The sequence below is a fragment of the Dendrobates tinctorius genome, unplaced genomic scaffold (genome assembly GCF_039654945.1).
Source record: "Dendrobates tinctorius isolate UK_male_01 unplaced genomic scaffold, ASM3965494v1 ptg000011l, whole genome shotgun sequence".
Lineage (NCBI taxonomy): Eukaryota > Metazoa > Chordata > Amphibia > Anura > Dendrobatidae > Dendrobates > Dendrobates tinctorius.
In genome coordinates, this window is record NW_027361679.1 from 40,826,613 (window position 1) to 40,843,386 (window position 16,774).

Genomic DNA, 16,774 nt, shown 5'->3' on the forward strand with positions numbered 1-16,774 from the left:
TTATAAATTGCAGTGCTAGCTATAAAACATGTTCTACAAGGTAGAGAATGTATTCAAAATTAACAATTTTTACGAATGACATTAAAGAACAAGTGCAATATAAAAAGTATAGAATCACATGGACCTCTCTAATAGTTGGATGGGAAAATTCTTGGTATCGATGATTAAGACCAGTCCGTTGCGTTTGTCTCATATTACAGGACACCCCAGAGAGTATTTGGGTGGCTGTAACTATATGAGAAAAGCTTTCTCTGTCATCTCGATGCATTTAATGATTTACCGTATATTCTGTAGGGTTCTAACTAGATCTTAGTGCACTTGTATTCTATCTTTTGTGTATGAATATAGGTAGATTTAAAGGGGTTACCCACCTTTTGAAGGACCTGGCAATATGCTCTATCAGGGTCTAGATAGGGCAGCCGGGACATCAGCAAAGAACTACCCCACCAGTGACTCACATTGGGTGCCATAGTGGGCCCCATCAAGGAAAGCCAATCATGAGGAATTCCACCATCGCTATTCCTTGTGGTTAACTAGTCACTGTGGGATTGGACAGCTTGAAAAAGCTTGATACTTATAAAGTGCAGTCACTTTCACTGTTTCCCGCTAGTTGGTGTGCTCTGTAATATGAACCTGAATATGCTGCAGGTTCTTCCATCTTTTCATGTATGTACATAGTCAATGTGAATGTTGTTAGTGGTGGCTGTACAACAGTATTTCGAAACTCCTGTCCTCAAGTCCCCTCAACACGTCAAGATTTTGGGATATGCCATAGATAGAAAAGCTGTGGCAATTCTGGATGCTCTGAGAATTATAATATACATGTGAAATATTATGGCCATCTGGGAAATATGCGTGTTGGAGGTACCTGAGGCCAGAAGTTTAGACGCTGTTCTTTAAGATACATATGCTTTATTTAAAGTCACGTGTTTGTCTGGCATGACAAATTGTATGGTTTTTGGATTTCCATTGAGTGGTGTTCTCATAATTGTACTAATTCATTTAATGAGTATTGGGTTTATATTATTATTATTTATTATTATAGCGGCATTTATTCCATGGCGCTTTGTAATGTATGTCGCCTGCTAGGTTCAAGGCGTAGCATACTGTAACTTACTAAACCTTTTGTCTGCATTGATACCTTATATTTTATTTTTTTTTCTTAATGTACGTAAGGGTAGATCTATATATTTACTGCAGTTTCCTCGCATTAGTAGATTACAAAATATGGCATTTAAGCTAATTACTGTTCTTATAAAGTCCTGGATTTCTTCAACACATACAACAATGATAGCTGCATGGGGGAAAAATATTGGTATACCTCTTGGATGATGTGTCAGGATAAAATCTCCCTCATTATACATAAACTAAGTAGGTTGTTGTGAATAATCTGGATTTGTTTTTACAAATTAATTCACATATGATATCATAGATCTTAGTATTAAAAATATTTTTTCCTTTGATTTATTTTATTTTTAAAATATTTTTTTGTCCTTTTATGGCAAGGAGATTTGGGAGTTGGAGGAGTTCTGATACCCCTACTGATCATTCAAAAAATTCCTGAAAAGTGCGCAGCTCAGGAAACAGGAGCACATAGCTCCTGCTGTAGCACGCACATAGAGTGGCCAATAGATACAATAGAAAAGCAAAAGACCTGTGCTCTCCTGTCTTCTATGCTACGCACTTCTAAGGTTTTTTTTAGCAATCAGTGAAAAATTTTTTATCAAAAGCTTATTAACTCTTTAAAGTATTTCCAAAATTATTTAAAGGAGATTTCCCAGGATTTACCTATAACTGAACCCCTTAATTGTGGCATTATCCATAGGGTTAATAGTTAAATATGTGTAAATATAATTAACAATTTATATTGTTTTACATTTTACAGCCTCCTCCTCAAATTTATGACAAGCAGCTGGATGAAAGGGAACATACAATTGAAGAATGGAAAGGTACGCTATTTTTATACTCAATAAATTAACATGTCGTTATGTTGAAATAATAAAAATGTTTAAAAAAAACCCATTTTTTAAATACCATTATTAGTTAAAAGGGGTTTTCCCTACTTTAAAAACTGATTATGTTTGGGTCTATGTTGAATAATTGAAAATCTAAAAGATAAACCTGGACTCACCTGCTGGGCCACTGCTCCTCTTCTACATTGGCTTCTTTGTTCCCTGCCAATGTCACATGATGGCTGCAGTTTTTCAACAGCCACTGATGGGCTGCAGCCTTCACATTCCATCTGGACACTTAAATCTACCTCATTGGCCAAGGTGTTATCTTTGTGTTCAGAATCCCATGTTGTCTGGCAGATATAGCCTCCTTCTTCTCCTCCCAGTTACTGCATTCACCCTTGTTAAAAACTTCAGCAGACTTTATTCAAAGCAAGTAAAATTACAGTGCGAAACACGGCGGATTACGGACAACAGCTGTTTCACACCTAGCAGACGCTTCTTCCTGGTCCAGAGTCATATTCCAGCTTCTGTCTGACTGCAGATCAAGAACATTTCTCAAATCTTCCCCTTCCTTAACCTGGAGTCAACTATACTGTTTGTGCATGCCCCATCATCTCCCTCTTAGTCTATTGCAACATACTTCTCTGTAGTCTTCCATCCAACATCCTTATGATCCTTCAATCCATTCTCACCTTGTTGCTTGGATAATTCACCTCTACCCTTGCTATTCCCTTTTTGTCATACCTTTCACTGGCTTCCCATCACCCAAAGAATTCAGTGTAAAATGTTAAAAGTGATATACAGTGCCTACAAGTAGTATTCAACCCCCTGAAGATTTAGCAGGTTTGATAAGATGCAAATAAGTTAGAGCCTTCAAACTTCACACAAGAGCAGGATTTATTAACAGATGCATAAATCTTAAAAAACAAAAAATTATGTGGCTCAGTTAAATTTTAATACATTTTAAACATAAAAGTGTGGGTCAATTATTATTCAACCCCTAGGTTTAATATTTTGTGGAATAACCCTTGTTTGCAATTACAGCTAATAATCATCTTTTATAAGACCTGATTAGGCCGGCACAGGTCTCTGGAGATATCTTGGCCCACTCCTCCATGCAGATCTTCTCCAAGTTATCTAGGTTCTTTGGGTGTCTCATGTGGACTTTAATCTTGAGCTCCTTCCACAAGTTTTCAATTGGGTTAAGGTCAGGAGACTGACTAGGCCACTGCAACACCTTGATTTTTTCCCTCTCGAACCAGGCCTTGGTTTTCTTGGCTGTGTGCTTTGGGTCGTTGTCTTGTTGGAAGATGAAATGACAACCCATCTTAAGATTCTTGATGGAGGAGCGGAGGTTCTTGGCCAAAATCTCCAGGTAGGCCATGCTATCCATCTTCCCATGGATGCGGACCAGATGGCCAGGCCCCTTGGCTGAGAAACAGCCCCACAGCATGATGCTGCCACCACCATGCTTGACTGTAGGGATGGTATTCTTGGGGTCGTATGCAGTGCCATCCAGTCTCCAAACGTCACGTGTGTGGTTGGCACCAAAGATCTCGATCTTGGTCTCATCAGACCAGAGAACCTTGAACCAGTCTGTCTCAGCGTCCTCCAAGTGATCATGAGCAAACTGTAGACGAGCCTTGACATGATGCTTTGAAAGTAAAGGTACCTTACGTGCTCATCTGGAACGGAGACCATTGCGGTGGAGTACGTTACTTATGGTATTGACTGAAACCAATGTCCCCACTGCCATGAGATCTTCCTGGAGCTCCTTCCTTGTTGTCCTTGGGTTAGCCTTGACTCTTCTGACAAGCCTGGCCTCGGCACTGGAGGAAACTTTCAAAGGCTGTCCAGGCCGTGGAAGGCTAACAGTAGTTCCATAAGCCTTCCACTTCTGGATGATGCTCCCAACAGTGGAGACAGGTAGGCCCAACTTCTTGGAAAGGGTTTTGTACCCCTTGCCAGCCTTGTGACCCTCCACGATCTTGTCTCTGATGGCCTTGGAATGCTCCTTTGTCTTTCCCATGTTGACCATGTATGAGTGCTGTTCACAAGTTTGGGGAGGGTCTTAAATAGTCAGAAAAGGCTGGAAAAAGAGATAATTAATCCAAACATGTGAAGCTCATTGTTATTTGTGCCTGAAATACTTCCTAATACTTTAGGGGAACCAAACAGAATTCTGGTGGTTTGAGGGGTTGAATAATAAATGACCCTCTGAATAAACTTTTCACAATTTAAAAAAAAATTAAACAAAGAAATAACATTCTTTTTTGCTGCAGTGCATTTCACACTTCCAGGCTGATCTACAGTCCAAATGTCACAATGTCAAGTTAATTCCGAATGTGAAAAACTGCTAAATCTGCAGGGGGTTGAATACTACTTGTAGGCACTGTAAAAGCCAACCATAGTCTGGCCAAGATTTCTTTCTTGGCTCTCCTCTTATCTGCTCATAACTCATACTTTGAAACTCGCTAAACTCAGAGTGTCTTCCATGATTGAAGCCTTTCAGCAAATCCTGAAAACCCATCTCTTCAGAAAAGCCTACTACCTTCCATAACACCTCATTACTTGTGTGAAATACATCCATCGAAGAGCTACTTAGATAGTTTTGTTTTCAGTGCACACAGTAGAGCGCCATGTGACAGCTCTGAAACATGTGCCACATATAAAAAATGGCACTTTGTTGAAAAGTGAAAATAGCCAATATAAAAGAACAAATTACGGTAATGTTTAGAAGAAACCGACATTTAAAGAAAAGATTAAAATATGTCAACAACTTTTCTTGCAGAGCTCATCTATAAGGAAGTTATGAACTTTGAAGAGAAAACTAAAAATGGTGTAGTAAAAGGACAGCCTTCACCTTCAGGTACTCTTTGTAAATAGCAGCATTTTTTCCACTGTTATCAATACTTTGCTATAAATCATTGTTGTCTTTGTATAGGCATGCATACAATGACTACTGCTGTGCTTATCTTTGTATCTCCATGGTAACAGACTACAAACAAACTGTGTAGTCTCATCTTGTAGTCACACTCTCTAACATTTGACTCCTACTTCTTGCAATCATGCATTCAGCAGCAGTATTATTGCAGTATCAGAATGAACAGCATTTGTTTGCAGTGTGTACCCATTGTAAGGCAGCGGTAGCACCATACGCAGTCAATAGGCAGTGATCCACAAAGTTCAAACATAAAAGTTTCTTTAATGTGTTTCCTCACAGCATTAAAAGTCCAAACCACACAAATGCATATAACTTCAGTGCATATTATCAGTGTTCAATTCACACCAGTCTATAGCACTACATAGTACACGGCATCCTTTAGCTTGCAGTCACTACACACGCTAGTCCTTCACTGACTAGTTCCCATGGGTGTCCTGCACCGCTGTATCACAGTCTCTACTCACAGCTGTACACAGTCCTCGATATCCTCCTGTGTATGCTGTGGGTGCCAGGACTATTGACTCCGCTCTGTCCGGTGCTCTGCACAGCAACAAGCACCAACTCACTCTAGCCCTGACACACCTGAGACTCATTAATCACTCACTAACCCTTTCCTGCAGGGTTTTTAACATAGCAACCTGTGGCTTTCAGCCACCTGGAAAACCTGGGTCCGGAATGGAACAAACTGCAACACTATCATACTGCAATCTGTTTCACACACAACATCCAGAGCAGGTTTTCCGTACATCCGCCTTGGACACTAACATGTCCAAGACTAACACTTATCAGTCTGCATTGCAGTCACAGCTACGCCCGTGACTGCCATGTACACCAGGCTCCCTGCATATCCTGGGGAGACTACACAGCGACCCCTACCTGTGACATCGGTCACTGCTTCCCCATTGCAATCCCAGCTACGCCTGTGACCGCAATGCATTCCCATAGCCTCAATATGCCTCTGTGCACATCCTGTGGAGAACATACAGTGCCCCCTAGCTGTAACAGGGGTCACTGCCCCACACCATGGAAATGCATAAGTCTTAACCAAGTTGCTTAATTTTACATGCATTTGAGACAAGCTTGCTATCTGTGATGGAAAAGGATCTGAAATTATAAACGTTCAATCTGTAAAGCACTTTATGATGTTTTTATGACAGCACATTTATGTTAATTTTTAACTTATTTTACACCAGACCATAGTTATACATATCAACCAATGAAAATACAAAGATTTCTTGGATCATTTACTTTGACAATTTAAATTGGGCCTGATTTAAAGGGAACTTGCCACTCTCTTCAAGCTACCCAAACTATAGCCAGCTTGCATCAGAGACGGAGTGTTCCAGAAAAAATAGTGTTTCAAGATTTGGCCATAAATCATAGCGAGAGACCAAACTAATCTGGCACTTCCCCATCTTTTCCCTATATTATTCAAGTTGATTAACAGGTCTCACTCTCTTGTTTTTTTACATAGGGAGAGATCTGTTAATCAATAGAGTGGTGCAAGGAAAAGCCAGTCTGGGGCAACGTCAGACTAGTTTCATCACTAGTCTGTAGCACCGTTCATTGTGGGACCGCCCTATCATTTTGATTAATGGGTCAATCTAAGTTCTAGAATATTAAAAAATAGATTACAGTTTACCACACCCGAAAATATGATCGGAGCCAGGAACAAAGGAAGTAAATGCACTGCGAACAAGATGTAATGAAAAAAAGATGTAATGAAAAAAAGATGTAATTTATTTCATGAATGAATGATAAAAAAACAGCATAGACTTAGTTATCATATGATTGCTAGGTCCCATGTAATTCTGGCAAAGGAGAAGACATAAGTGGTAATAAACCGCTTCTGAATTCTTCCTCCATTGTAAAGCGTTCTTCACACATCTGTTTTTTGTGTCCATATGTCGTTTGTTTTTTTTTAAGGGCCGCAAATGCGGACACGTGCACACCCATTGTATTCAATCGTGGTGCGCACATGTCAGGTTTATCACACGGACCATGTTCCATGTAAGAAACCCACAGACATGTCAGGTTTTTTTGCGCAGCACAGACAAAATGCATGCTGCACCCATGCACACTGACGACATTGGTACCTGGGAAGAAGCGGTACAGTTCACACTGTTCCCAAGCATCAGTGGCTTAAGGAATCACATTGTCTCCTGCTTGTGCTGAGATTAGAGCGACCAGGAGACAATGATGGGTGTTGTATTCAGCAGGAGCTGTGTAAAATAAAGAATTAAATGAAAAAAAAACAGTTTGGTCTGCCTCACAATTTTCATAACCAGCAGAGAGAAAGCCGTGATGCCGTGTCGGTCTTAAGTAAGGGAGAGGGGCCTCAAACTGTCCTTGGAACTAGGACCCTAACCCGATCCTGGGGATACTCTAGAAGGTAGAGAGGCCCGGATCTCCGACCTTACTATGCTCCTGTTAAACTGTAATCTCTCCCCTCCCCCACCCCATGAGGCATGGGACAGAAATTTAAGGTAAACACATTACAAAGACAATACAGGGATAACAGAAAATTACTATCATACAAGAGCAAAAAAAAAATATTTGAAAGGTTGACTCACCAAAACCCTGACTAATGCACTAGCAGGATGCAGCAGACCTCCATTGATAAAGGCTGGGGCAGCACAGGTGCAATCCACTGATGAGAGCAACCAGTAACCCAAAAGGGTCTGGCTGCCTAGTGGAAAAAATGCACACAAATAGGGCTTGCATAGGACATCAGTCACACAAATAAGTGTGGTGCAAAGTGTCTGAACAGCCTGTTAATGACGCCCATAGTATTAGCAGGCGGGCTGCTCAGCACTATATATATGCATCACACAGAAAAAAACAAGCCAACATGAAGAGGTCTAGCTGCATCCTGCAAAAATGATAACAGGTGCAAAAAGATAAAAAGATATGGGGTATTAGTTACTATTTTGGCCAAAGCAGATAAGCTCACAACCCAACGTCAAAGGTCCCCAAATTTTGTGAGTCCCTAACACTAAATCTGAACAGCGCACATAAGGAAAAAATTCCCAAAAATTAAAAAAAAACACATTTGAAAGGTTGACTCACCAAAACCCTGATCAGGATGCAGCAGACCTCCATTGATAAAGGCTGGGGCAGCACAGGTGCAATCCACTGATGAGAACAGTTACTGGCTGTTCACATCAGTGGATTGCACCTGTGCTGCCCCACCCTTTATCAATGGAGGTCTGCTGCATCCTGCTAGTGCATTAGTCAGGGTTTTGGTGAGTCAACCTTTCAAATCTGCTTCTTTTTTTGAATTTTTGGGAATCCTTATGTGCGCTATCATACAAGAGCAGTCACCAAAAATAGGAAGGAGGATTGGAACAGGGAAGAATTAACTAACTAGGAAAAGGTACCAGGAGATAAAAACTCACGTACTACAGCAAACCGCAGATCACTTCAACAACTCCTACTCCTACTACTCAACTTAGCACAGGAAGAAGAATATTTCACCAATAAGGAAGAAACGCCAAGAGTCAGTATATATAGAGGGAGTAAATGATAAGCAATTGCAGCTGAGAACAACCAGGCTGTATGGTCTCAGCCAGCATGGAAAGAGGCATTAACCCTTTCAGCATGAAGAAAAGGAAATCCATTTATTTTAGGACATGAGGCACACAGTTTGTAAAGAGGACTGCGATTCATTACCCGACATAACCTTCAAACTCTTCATGGGAGACGTGACACCCTCGTGACAAGGGCTTCAGTGGATTAGGTGTAAAGATGAGTATAACTATTTTTTTATTTTAAAATAAATGTGTAAAACAGGGTGTTGATTTTTATTTCAAATATTTCTTACTGTGTGCTTATTTCAGTACTTACTATGGGGATAGTAATATGGGCATCTAATAGACGACTCTACATTACTAACCCCTGGGCTTGATGTCATCTGACAATACAAAGGTGATATCAACCCTATTTGCCACTGCCACAGGGCAAGTGGGAAGAGCGAGGCTAAGCTCCAGATTTGGCGCATCTTATGGATGCACCATTTCTGGGGTGCCTGAGGGCTGATGTTGGTAGCCTGGGAGGGGAGGGGCAATATCTCTGGCCCCTTTCCAGGCTATTAATATCAACCTAAAGCTGTCTGTTTAGCCTTTGCTGGTTTGAATGTATACAAACCTTTTATTTTCTAGGGTCCCCGTAAATTCACCGGGAGAGGCTAAGCAAACAGCTGTGTGTTATTATTAAAAGCCTGGGAACCTTATGGGAAATTGACCCTTTTTTGCAGATTAATAATATCAGTCCCCAGCCATGGGATTTCCCCCTGCTCGTTATGAAAATTGCACGGGAGCCCATGCCATTTTTTGTATTTATTTATTAACTTTACACAGGAGGGACCCAGCAGGTGCTGAATACAATTCCCATTATTGTCGCCTGGTTGCGCTGATCTTAGAGAGACCAAGTGACAATGATGAGAGCTGCCTTCAGCAGCTGGCGCCGGAGATCAGCGCGAACTGTACTGCTTTTCCCAGGCGCCAGTACGTGGTACATGGACTGCACATGTATGCCACACTGATTTGAAACACGGACAGCAAATGGACATATGGATATCACATACACACATACGGATGGCACACGGACACAGACCACCAGGAAGTGTGAAGGAGGCCAAAGACACAGCTGAGGACCAGACGTGCTAGACTGGAGGAGCAGGAGCTTTATTCCCATTATGTAAATTCATGATGAGGGGTTACACTCAAGGCCAAGTGCCAGATGTTATATGGTTAAACTGTAATTGTACATCTGAACATGATACTTGGATATAAAAATCTTTTTAATTTGAGGATATTTTGCATATATTTGTTAAAAATGATATCTGAGCTGATGTGCAAGAGATTTTTATTTATAACCAAGGTTCTTGTTTGTAGAGGACATTTGCTGCATAAACTCCAGACCAGTGTGAATAATCCATCTGGAATGGTTTTACAGCAGTTATTACATTCATATATCCTAATTTATGTCGGAGCGCTACTGAGAAACAGCTTGTGCATTTCCTGGACATAGACCATCTATCACATTTTCTATTAGGAAAGTCACTATCAAGTAGTTCTATGGAAGATGCTAAAGAACATGCTTTGCAGTAAATGAAAGGCAAGTCCAATGGAAATATGTATTTATTATATATAGGATGCTGAAAACAACACATCAAGCAAAAAAAATCCATCACAATTCTTTATAATATACATTCCATGTGCAGATTTAGTACTAAACCTTAAAGGAGTATTCCCGTCTTAGACAGAATCTAATATATAAAGCTCAATGTGGATGTGTGTGTGTGTCTGGGATTGGCATCCGCACCGTCGCAGCTACAGCCACAAAATTTGGCACAGTCACACGTCTGGACCCCAAGAGCGTCATAGGCTATGTTGTGAGGCGAAATTTTAACCCCGCGCGTTCCAATTCACCAAACAATTTTGCCCCTATCTACATAATGGTGAAAAACGTGTATGTATTGGCATCTGCACCGTCGTAGCTACAGCCACAAAATTTTGCACAGTCACACATCTGGACCCCGAGAACGTCATAGGCTATGTTGTGAGGCGAAATTTTAACCCCGCGCATTCCAATTCACCAATTAATTTTGCCCCTATCTACATAATGGGAAAAAGTGAAAGGAAAAGTGTTGGAGGCAAATTGACAGCTGCCAGATGTGAACAAGGGGGACTTAAAGAATGAGAGCGATGGCGCCAAAGAGTATATACCGTACAGTTGCTAAGGTGGGGCCCTGACATGGGATACTCACCACACACGGGGATATGAACACACACACAAAATGCGCCACACACTACCACGTGCTTCACCACATATACCACCCTCAGCACACATTTCACCACACATACACCAACCTCACCACATAAGTCGAAACACAAAAGTCGCCACTCAAAACTCGCCACACTGTCCCAGAGCTGTTTAAAAGATGAAAAATGAGCTGTGATTGGTTGCTATCAGCAATAGTTTTCTTTATGGACAGTTGTGGTAACATTTCTATGTTGTTATCATCTATTAGATACATGGCTCAGCAGACAGTATCACACAGGATAGGATTAGATACACGGCTCGGCAGTCAGTATAACACAGGATAGGATTAGATACACGGCTGAGCAGTCAGTAACACACAAGATAGGATTAGATACACGGCTCAGCAGTCAGTATCACACAGGATAGGGTTAGATACACGGCTCAGCAGACGGTATCACACAGGATAGGATTAGATACACTGCTCAGCAGTCAGTAACACATGATAGGATTAGATACACAGCTCAGCAGAAAGTATCACACAGGAGAGGATACTTGGGTAATCGTTTAGTTAATTTGTGTTGCAAATCTGTAGCGTTGAGTATATGATGTGAAATGGTTTTATGTGCAATATAATCATTATAATTTGTTATAACTAACCACAGTTTTTTACTATGCCCAGGCAATGCCGGGCTCTTCAGCTAGTATGATCCCAGCAAAGAGCAAACAGATGAACGGCATACTAGGGCACACAAATCACCACATTAACAGACGGAGCTATTTATCTGAAGTATTGCGGTATATATTTCAGTCAAAAAACGGAGGTGCTTGCATGAAAAAACATGAATATTTCAATGTGAAGCGAAAAAAGGAGAAATATACAGCACTCACCGATATAGCTGAAAATCTGTGCGTCTTTATTTCACATAAATTCCATCAATAGATACGTGGACATGCAGGACGTTAGAGGAATGCTAGGGGAGGGAGGTGCCGGACAACGGCGGTTTCGCGATTACTCGCTTCTACGGGTCCAGGTGAGGGGATTAGCTAAAGGTCATTCCCTTTATGGGACCACAGACCTTACTAATTAACATACGTAACGAGTTGTGAAACAAACATTTACAAAAAAATTTTTAGTTATACAATATACAGAGTGCAAGATACTAGTAAAGAATAAATCTTTCCATATCGATTTACAAGATAATCTGTATTTTTACAATATAATAGGAAGATTATAATCTAAATAACTTTACATACAATTTTTTATATAACATTTTTTTTAAAAATACTGATAGATCAATCCGGTCATTTAGTCCCAAAGGACCTTGTGCGTTCGCTTTCAGGATCCATTTTGCTTCTTGTTGCAATAAAGCTTTGTCATGGTTGCCTCCTTGAGGTGGAAAATTGACCTTTTCAATCCCTGCAAAACTCAAAATGTCTGGGTTAGCTTTATGCACATCTTGAATATGCTTAATTAATCGCAGTGAGCCCTTTCCTGATGTAATAGATCTATAGTGTTCACCAAAATGTATCGTAAGTGGTCTTATAGTTTTTCCAATATAAAAATAACCACATGGACAAAAAATAATATAAACCACGAATTTAGTTTGACAAGAAATGTAGTTTTGTACCTTATGTTCAATAGAGCCAAAATGTATAGAATTCCCTGTCAGATGAAGATGACAGTATTTGCAGTGACCACATTTATAATTTCCTTTTATTGATAAATCTCGTAGCCAATTTTTTTGAGGGGGACGAAGTCAATGATGTACTAATAACTCACCTTTATTATGTGCCCTTTTGTATGCAAATTGCGGAACTAATTTACCATCTGTGTGTAAGGTTTTTTCTGCATCAATGAGATGCCAATGTTTTCTCACTGCTGCATGTCCACATATCTATTGATGGAATTTATGTGAAATAAAGACGCACAGATTTTCTTCAGCTAGTATGCCATAAATGTACAGCAAATGTGGATCCCACCTATCTTGATAACAGGGCCCCTTTGCACTCTGCTATCATTGGAGAGGTAGTTGGGTTTCATGGGAATGCCACACTCCACTAACAATAGCACATATCAGGGTCTTGTGCTTGAGCTATATGTAGTTCCCTTTGGTGGGAATTGCTTCTTTTATACAGTTTATTCATGGTCCTGTGGATAAGCCAAATGGGAATACCTCTTTGAAACCAGTTTACCAGCAGATGGCACCTGGTATTCTATGTACAGCTTCTGTCTTGTGCTTTCATCACAATACTCACAATGACCTTGTTCTCTAATGATTTCTTTTTATTCTTGTGGTCGTTGTCCACATCTACCTTTGCAATAAAATATGCATGTGATATCATTCGGCAGTGCTAGAGACATTAACATACCTATGGCAGCCTGTAAATTAACTGTGTTAGGGCTACTATTATACCACTTTATTAAATCTGACAGCAGGGAACTATGCTGCATGAGAATTTCTCTGCTCCAACATAATGTTTGAAGACTTCCATGGAAGGAGAATTCACCACCTCTCGTGGCAGCCTGTTTCACTGTCTACACTGCAGCCCCTGATGAAACCCATTCATTTGTAATGGGCTCTGTTGGGTTATATTGAGGTTTCCATCGTTATTATGGGAAATGTAGCGCTGCATGAACTGTTCAAAATGGTGGCATTTATGACTGATCTTCCAAAGGTGGTTCAGGAGCAGATAATCACAACTGTAAGGCTGTGTGCCCACACTGCGTTTTTTAAGCGTTTCCGTCGCGTTTTTGCCGCAGCGGAAATGCTTAAAAAATGCTAACAAAACGCATCCCATGCAATTCTATGGGATTCCGCAGTTGCTCTGCCAATGCTGTGGATTTTTCCACTGCGGAATCGCATAGTGGAAATATTTGCAGCATGTCCATTAATTTTGCGGAATCGCGGCGATTCTGCCACCATAGGATTGCATTGAATCGCTCACTTTACGCATGTGGCTATGCCCACCATGCATAAAGTGAGCGCTTCATGTGCATATGGTGCCCAGTGTCTGGAGGAGAAGAGACTCTCCTCCTTGCCCTGGGTACCATATTCTTGTAAAAAATAGAATTAAAATAAAAAATAGGTATATACTTACCCTCTGTCGGCCCCCGGAGTCCTCCTGGCCCTCATCGGCGCTGCCAGCAACTTCCGGTCCCATGGATACATTGCACGAATGACCTATGATGACGTAGCGGTCTCGCGTGACCGCTATGTCATCAGAGGTTATTCGCGCAATGCATCCCTGGGAACGGAAGTTGCCGGCAGCGCCAATTAGGGCTGGGAGGACTCCGGGGGCCGACAGAGAGTAAGTATATCTCTATTTTTTTTACTTTTAACATTCTATCTTTTACTATTGATGCTGCATAGGCAGCATCAATAGTAAAAAGTTGGTCACACTTGTCAAGCTCTATGCTTGACAAGTGTGACCAACCTGTCAATCAATTTTCCAAGTGATGCTTCAAATCGCTTGGAAAAGCGCTAGCATTCTGCAAGCTAAAAATGCTTGCAAAATGCTTGTGTTTTGCGGGAAAACACATGCGAATTCCGCATGCATTTTACCCGTGGCAGGGAGTTGTGGAAATGCTGCGGACAATTCCGCAGCATTTCTGCAATGTGGGCACATTATTCTGCCCCTGGGGCCTGTCGCTGCAAATATGGCTTTGTGAGATGCTGGATCTCTTCAACTTACTTACAATTGGCGACGGTCACAGATAGCTCAACTCAGCTGCCGGCACACGTCTTATGAAGAATCCAGGAGACTTTGATTTCTTTAAGAATTCTTGTTGAATGCATACAAACAGCAGCAGATTAAAAAGACTTTCTTCAGACAGGCTGAAAGCAACATGTTCCTCTAATGAACCCAAGATGGAGACTGAGACACAGGGAGGAAGAAGGAAGTGACATCACACCCAGAAGAGGGAGACAGAGAGACAGAAGGGACAAACTTGATGGAAAGGGAGGATTCCAGCTATGCAAAGCACAGGAACACATAGCAACAATAAAACAATATGAGAGACTGCAATACAGCATGTAAAATACACAGGACAGTCTGTAAAATGTCTCATTCATGAGGCATAACACACATAGCCTAACAAGCACACAACCTTCTTTTCGCCATATGCTCAGTCCTCACTTGGTTTAGAATTTATGACCAATATTGACCTGACATTATTATACACAGCTCAAAAAAAAAAGGGAACACTTAAACAACAGAATATAACTCCAAGTAAATCAAACTTCTGTGAAATCAAAGTGTCCACTTAGGAAGCAACACTTATTGTGAATCAATTTCACATGCTGTTATATTAAGCCATCCACCAGAGACAAGGTGACCTCACTGGATAGAACCTAACTCTTTTAACTCATCTCTTTGTGTCTAATCAGGCTTCACATGGACTGACAAAATAGGATTGAGTTTGGCTTTAATTAAAAATAGTCATAGGCACCACTAGGTACAGAAAAGCAGAAAACATATTTCCTGCTAATTAAAACATCCATGGTAATGTAAAGAAATGGAGGGTTCAATATCACATTTTTAAATTCTTATTTTGGTGTTTCTCTGCAGCTTGTGTATTACACAGCTCTGCCACATTTATACACATACACAGATCTACATACACATACAGCTCTGCCACATACATACACACATCTCTGCTGTGTATGTACACACAGCTCTCCTACATACACACACACAGCTCTGCCACACATACTCAGATCTCTTACATACACATATAGCTCAACCACATACATACACACATCTCTGCTGTGTATGTACACACAGCTCTCCTACATACACACACACAGCTCTGCCACACATACTCAGATCTCTTACATACACATATAGCTCAACCACATACATACACACATCTCTGCTGTGTATGTACACACAGCTCTCCTACATACATACACACATCTCTGCTATGTACGCACACAGCTCTCCTACATACAATCACAGCTCTCCTACATACACATACAGCTCTGCCATATACATATATACATTTCTGCTATATACACACTGATATGTTACACACACACGCAGCTCTCACACCTACAAATATCTCCGACATACAGTACACATACAGCCCTGCCACATACGTCTGCTATGGTCACACACAGCACTGTTAGGCTGGAGTCACACTAACCTGCGTAAAATACGGTCAGTATTTTACATGCGTAATACGGATGACAGACCCCTAAATAGTGCTCCGTATGTCATCCGTAATCAAGGTGTGGTCGCGTATTTTGCGCATGTCAGCATCCGTATGTAATCCGTATGGCATCCGTATGGTGAGATTTTCTCGCAGGCTTGCAAAATGAACATATAATGGAGCCCTATGACAGTTTTAATAAAGAAATGAAAGAATAGATATAGACACATAGAATGCATATATATATATATATATATATATATATATATATATATATATGTATTCTATGTGTCTATATCTATTCTTTCATTTCTTTATTAAACCTGTCAGTGTGAGTTTACTGTATCGTGCACTGTATTGCCGGCTTTGCTAAAAGACACCTGGTGCGTATTTCTCGCAGGTCACATGTGTGGTCCGTGTGTAATCCGTATTTTTTGCGCACCCATAGACTTGCATTGGCGTATTACGGCCGTAGTACGCTGACAATCGCAGCATGCTGCGAGTGGCACGGAGCGTAGAATACGGATGAGAAATATACGGCTGGTGCGAGGGACCCCACAGAGAATCATTGGTCCGTGTGTAATGCGTGCTTTTTGCGCCTCTCACGCACCCGTATTCCTCGCCAGTGTGACTCCGGCCTTATTCACACAGCCTGCTATATACACACATGTGCACACACGCTGTATACATGATCTGGAAAGTTCTCCAGCTACTCAGGTCAGAGATCCTTCAGCTAGTCAGGACTTGCAGCATCTCTGCGGTCCCAGTAACTTCCTCTCTTGCCCTACACTGATCAGATAGAGATCAGTGTCGCAGCATGAGAGAGAACAGTTGTCTCAGTGATCGTGAATGACATTGGGTCAGCTTTCTCCTCCATAAGGAAACTGCCTCCAGATGCACGATTTTTTTTAGCAAGATTTTTTCATCCTAAAATGTGCATCTTAGCTTAAGTTCTCA

At 41.1% G+C, this 16,774-nt stretch overlaps 1 protein-coding gene across 7 annotated transcripts in view; it reads left to right on the forward strand.

The window, feature by feature from the left end:
* MAPK10 (mitogen-activated protein kinase 10) overlaps positions 1-16,774 on the forward strand; it is a 367,409-nt gene that overhangs the window by 336,929 nt on the left and 13,706 nt on the right. For all 7 annotated transcript variants that reach the window (XM_073541540.1, XM_073541533.1, XM_073541530.1 and 4 more), the window contains 2 exons: positions 1,886-1,949; positions 4,747-4,824. In XM_073541540.1, the coding sequence (XP_073397641.1) occupies positions 1,886-1,949; positions 4,747-4,824 (142 nt within the window). The remainder of the gene's footprint in view (positions 1-1,885; positions 1,950-4,746; positions 4,825-16,774) is intronic.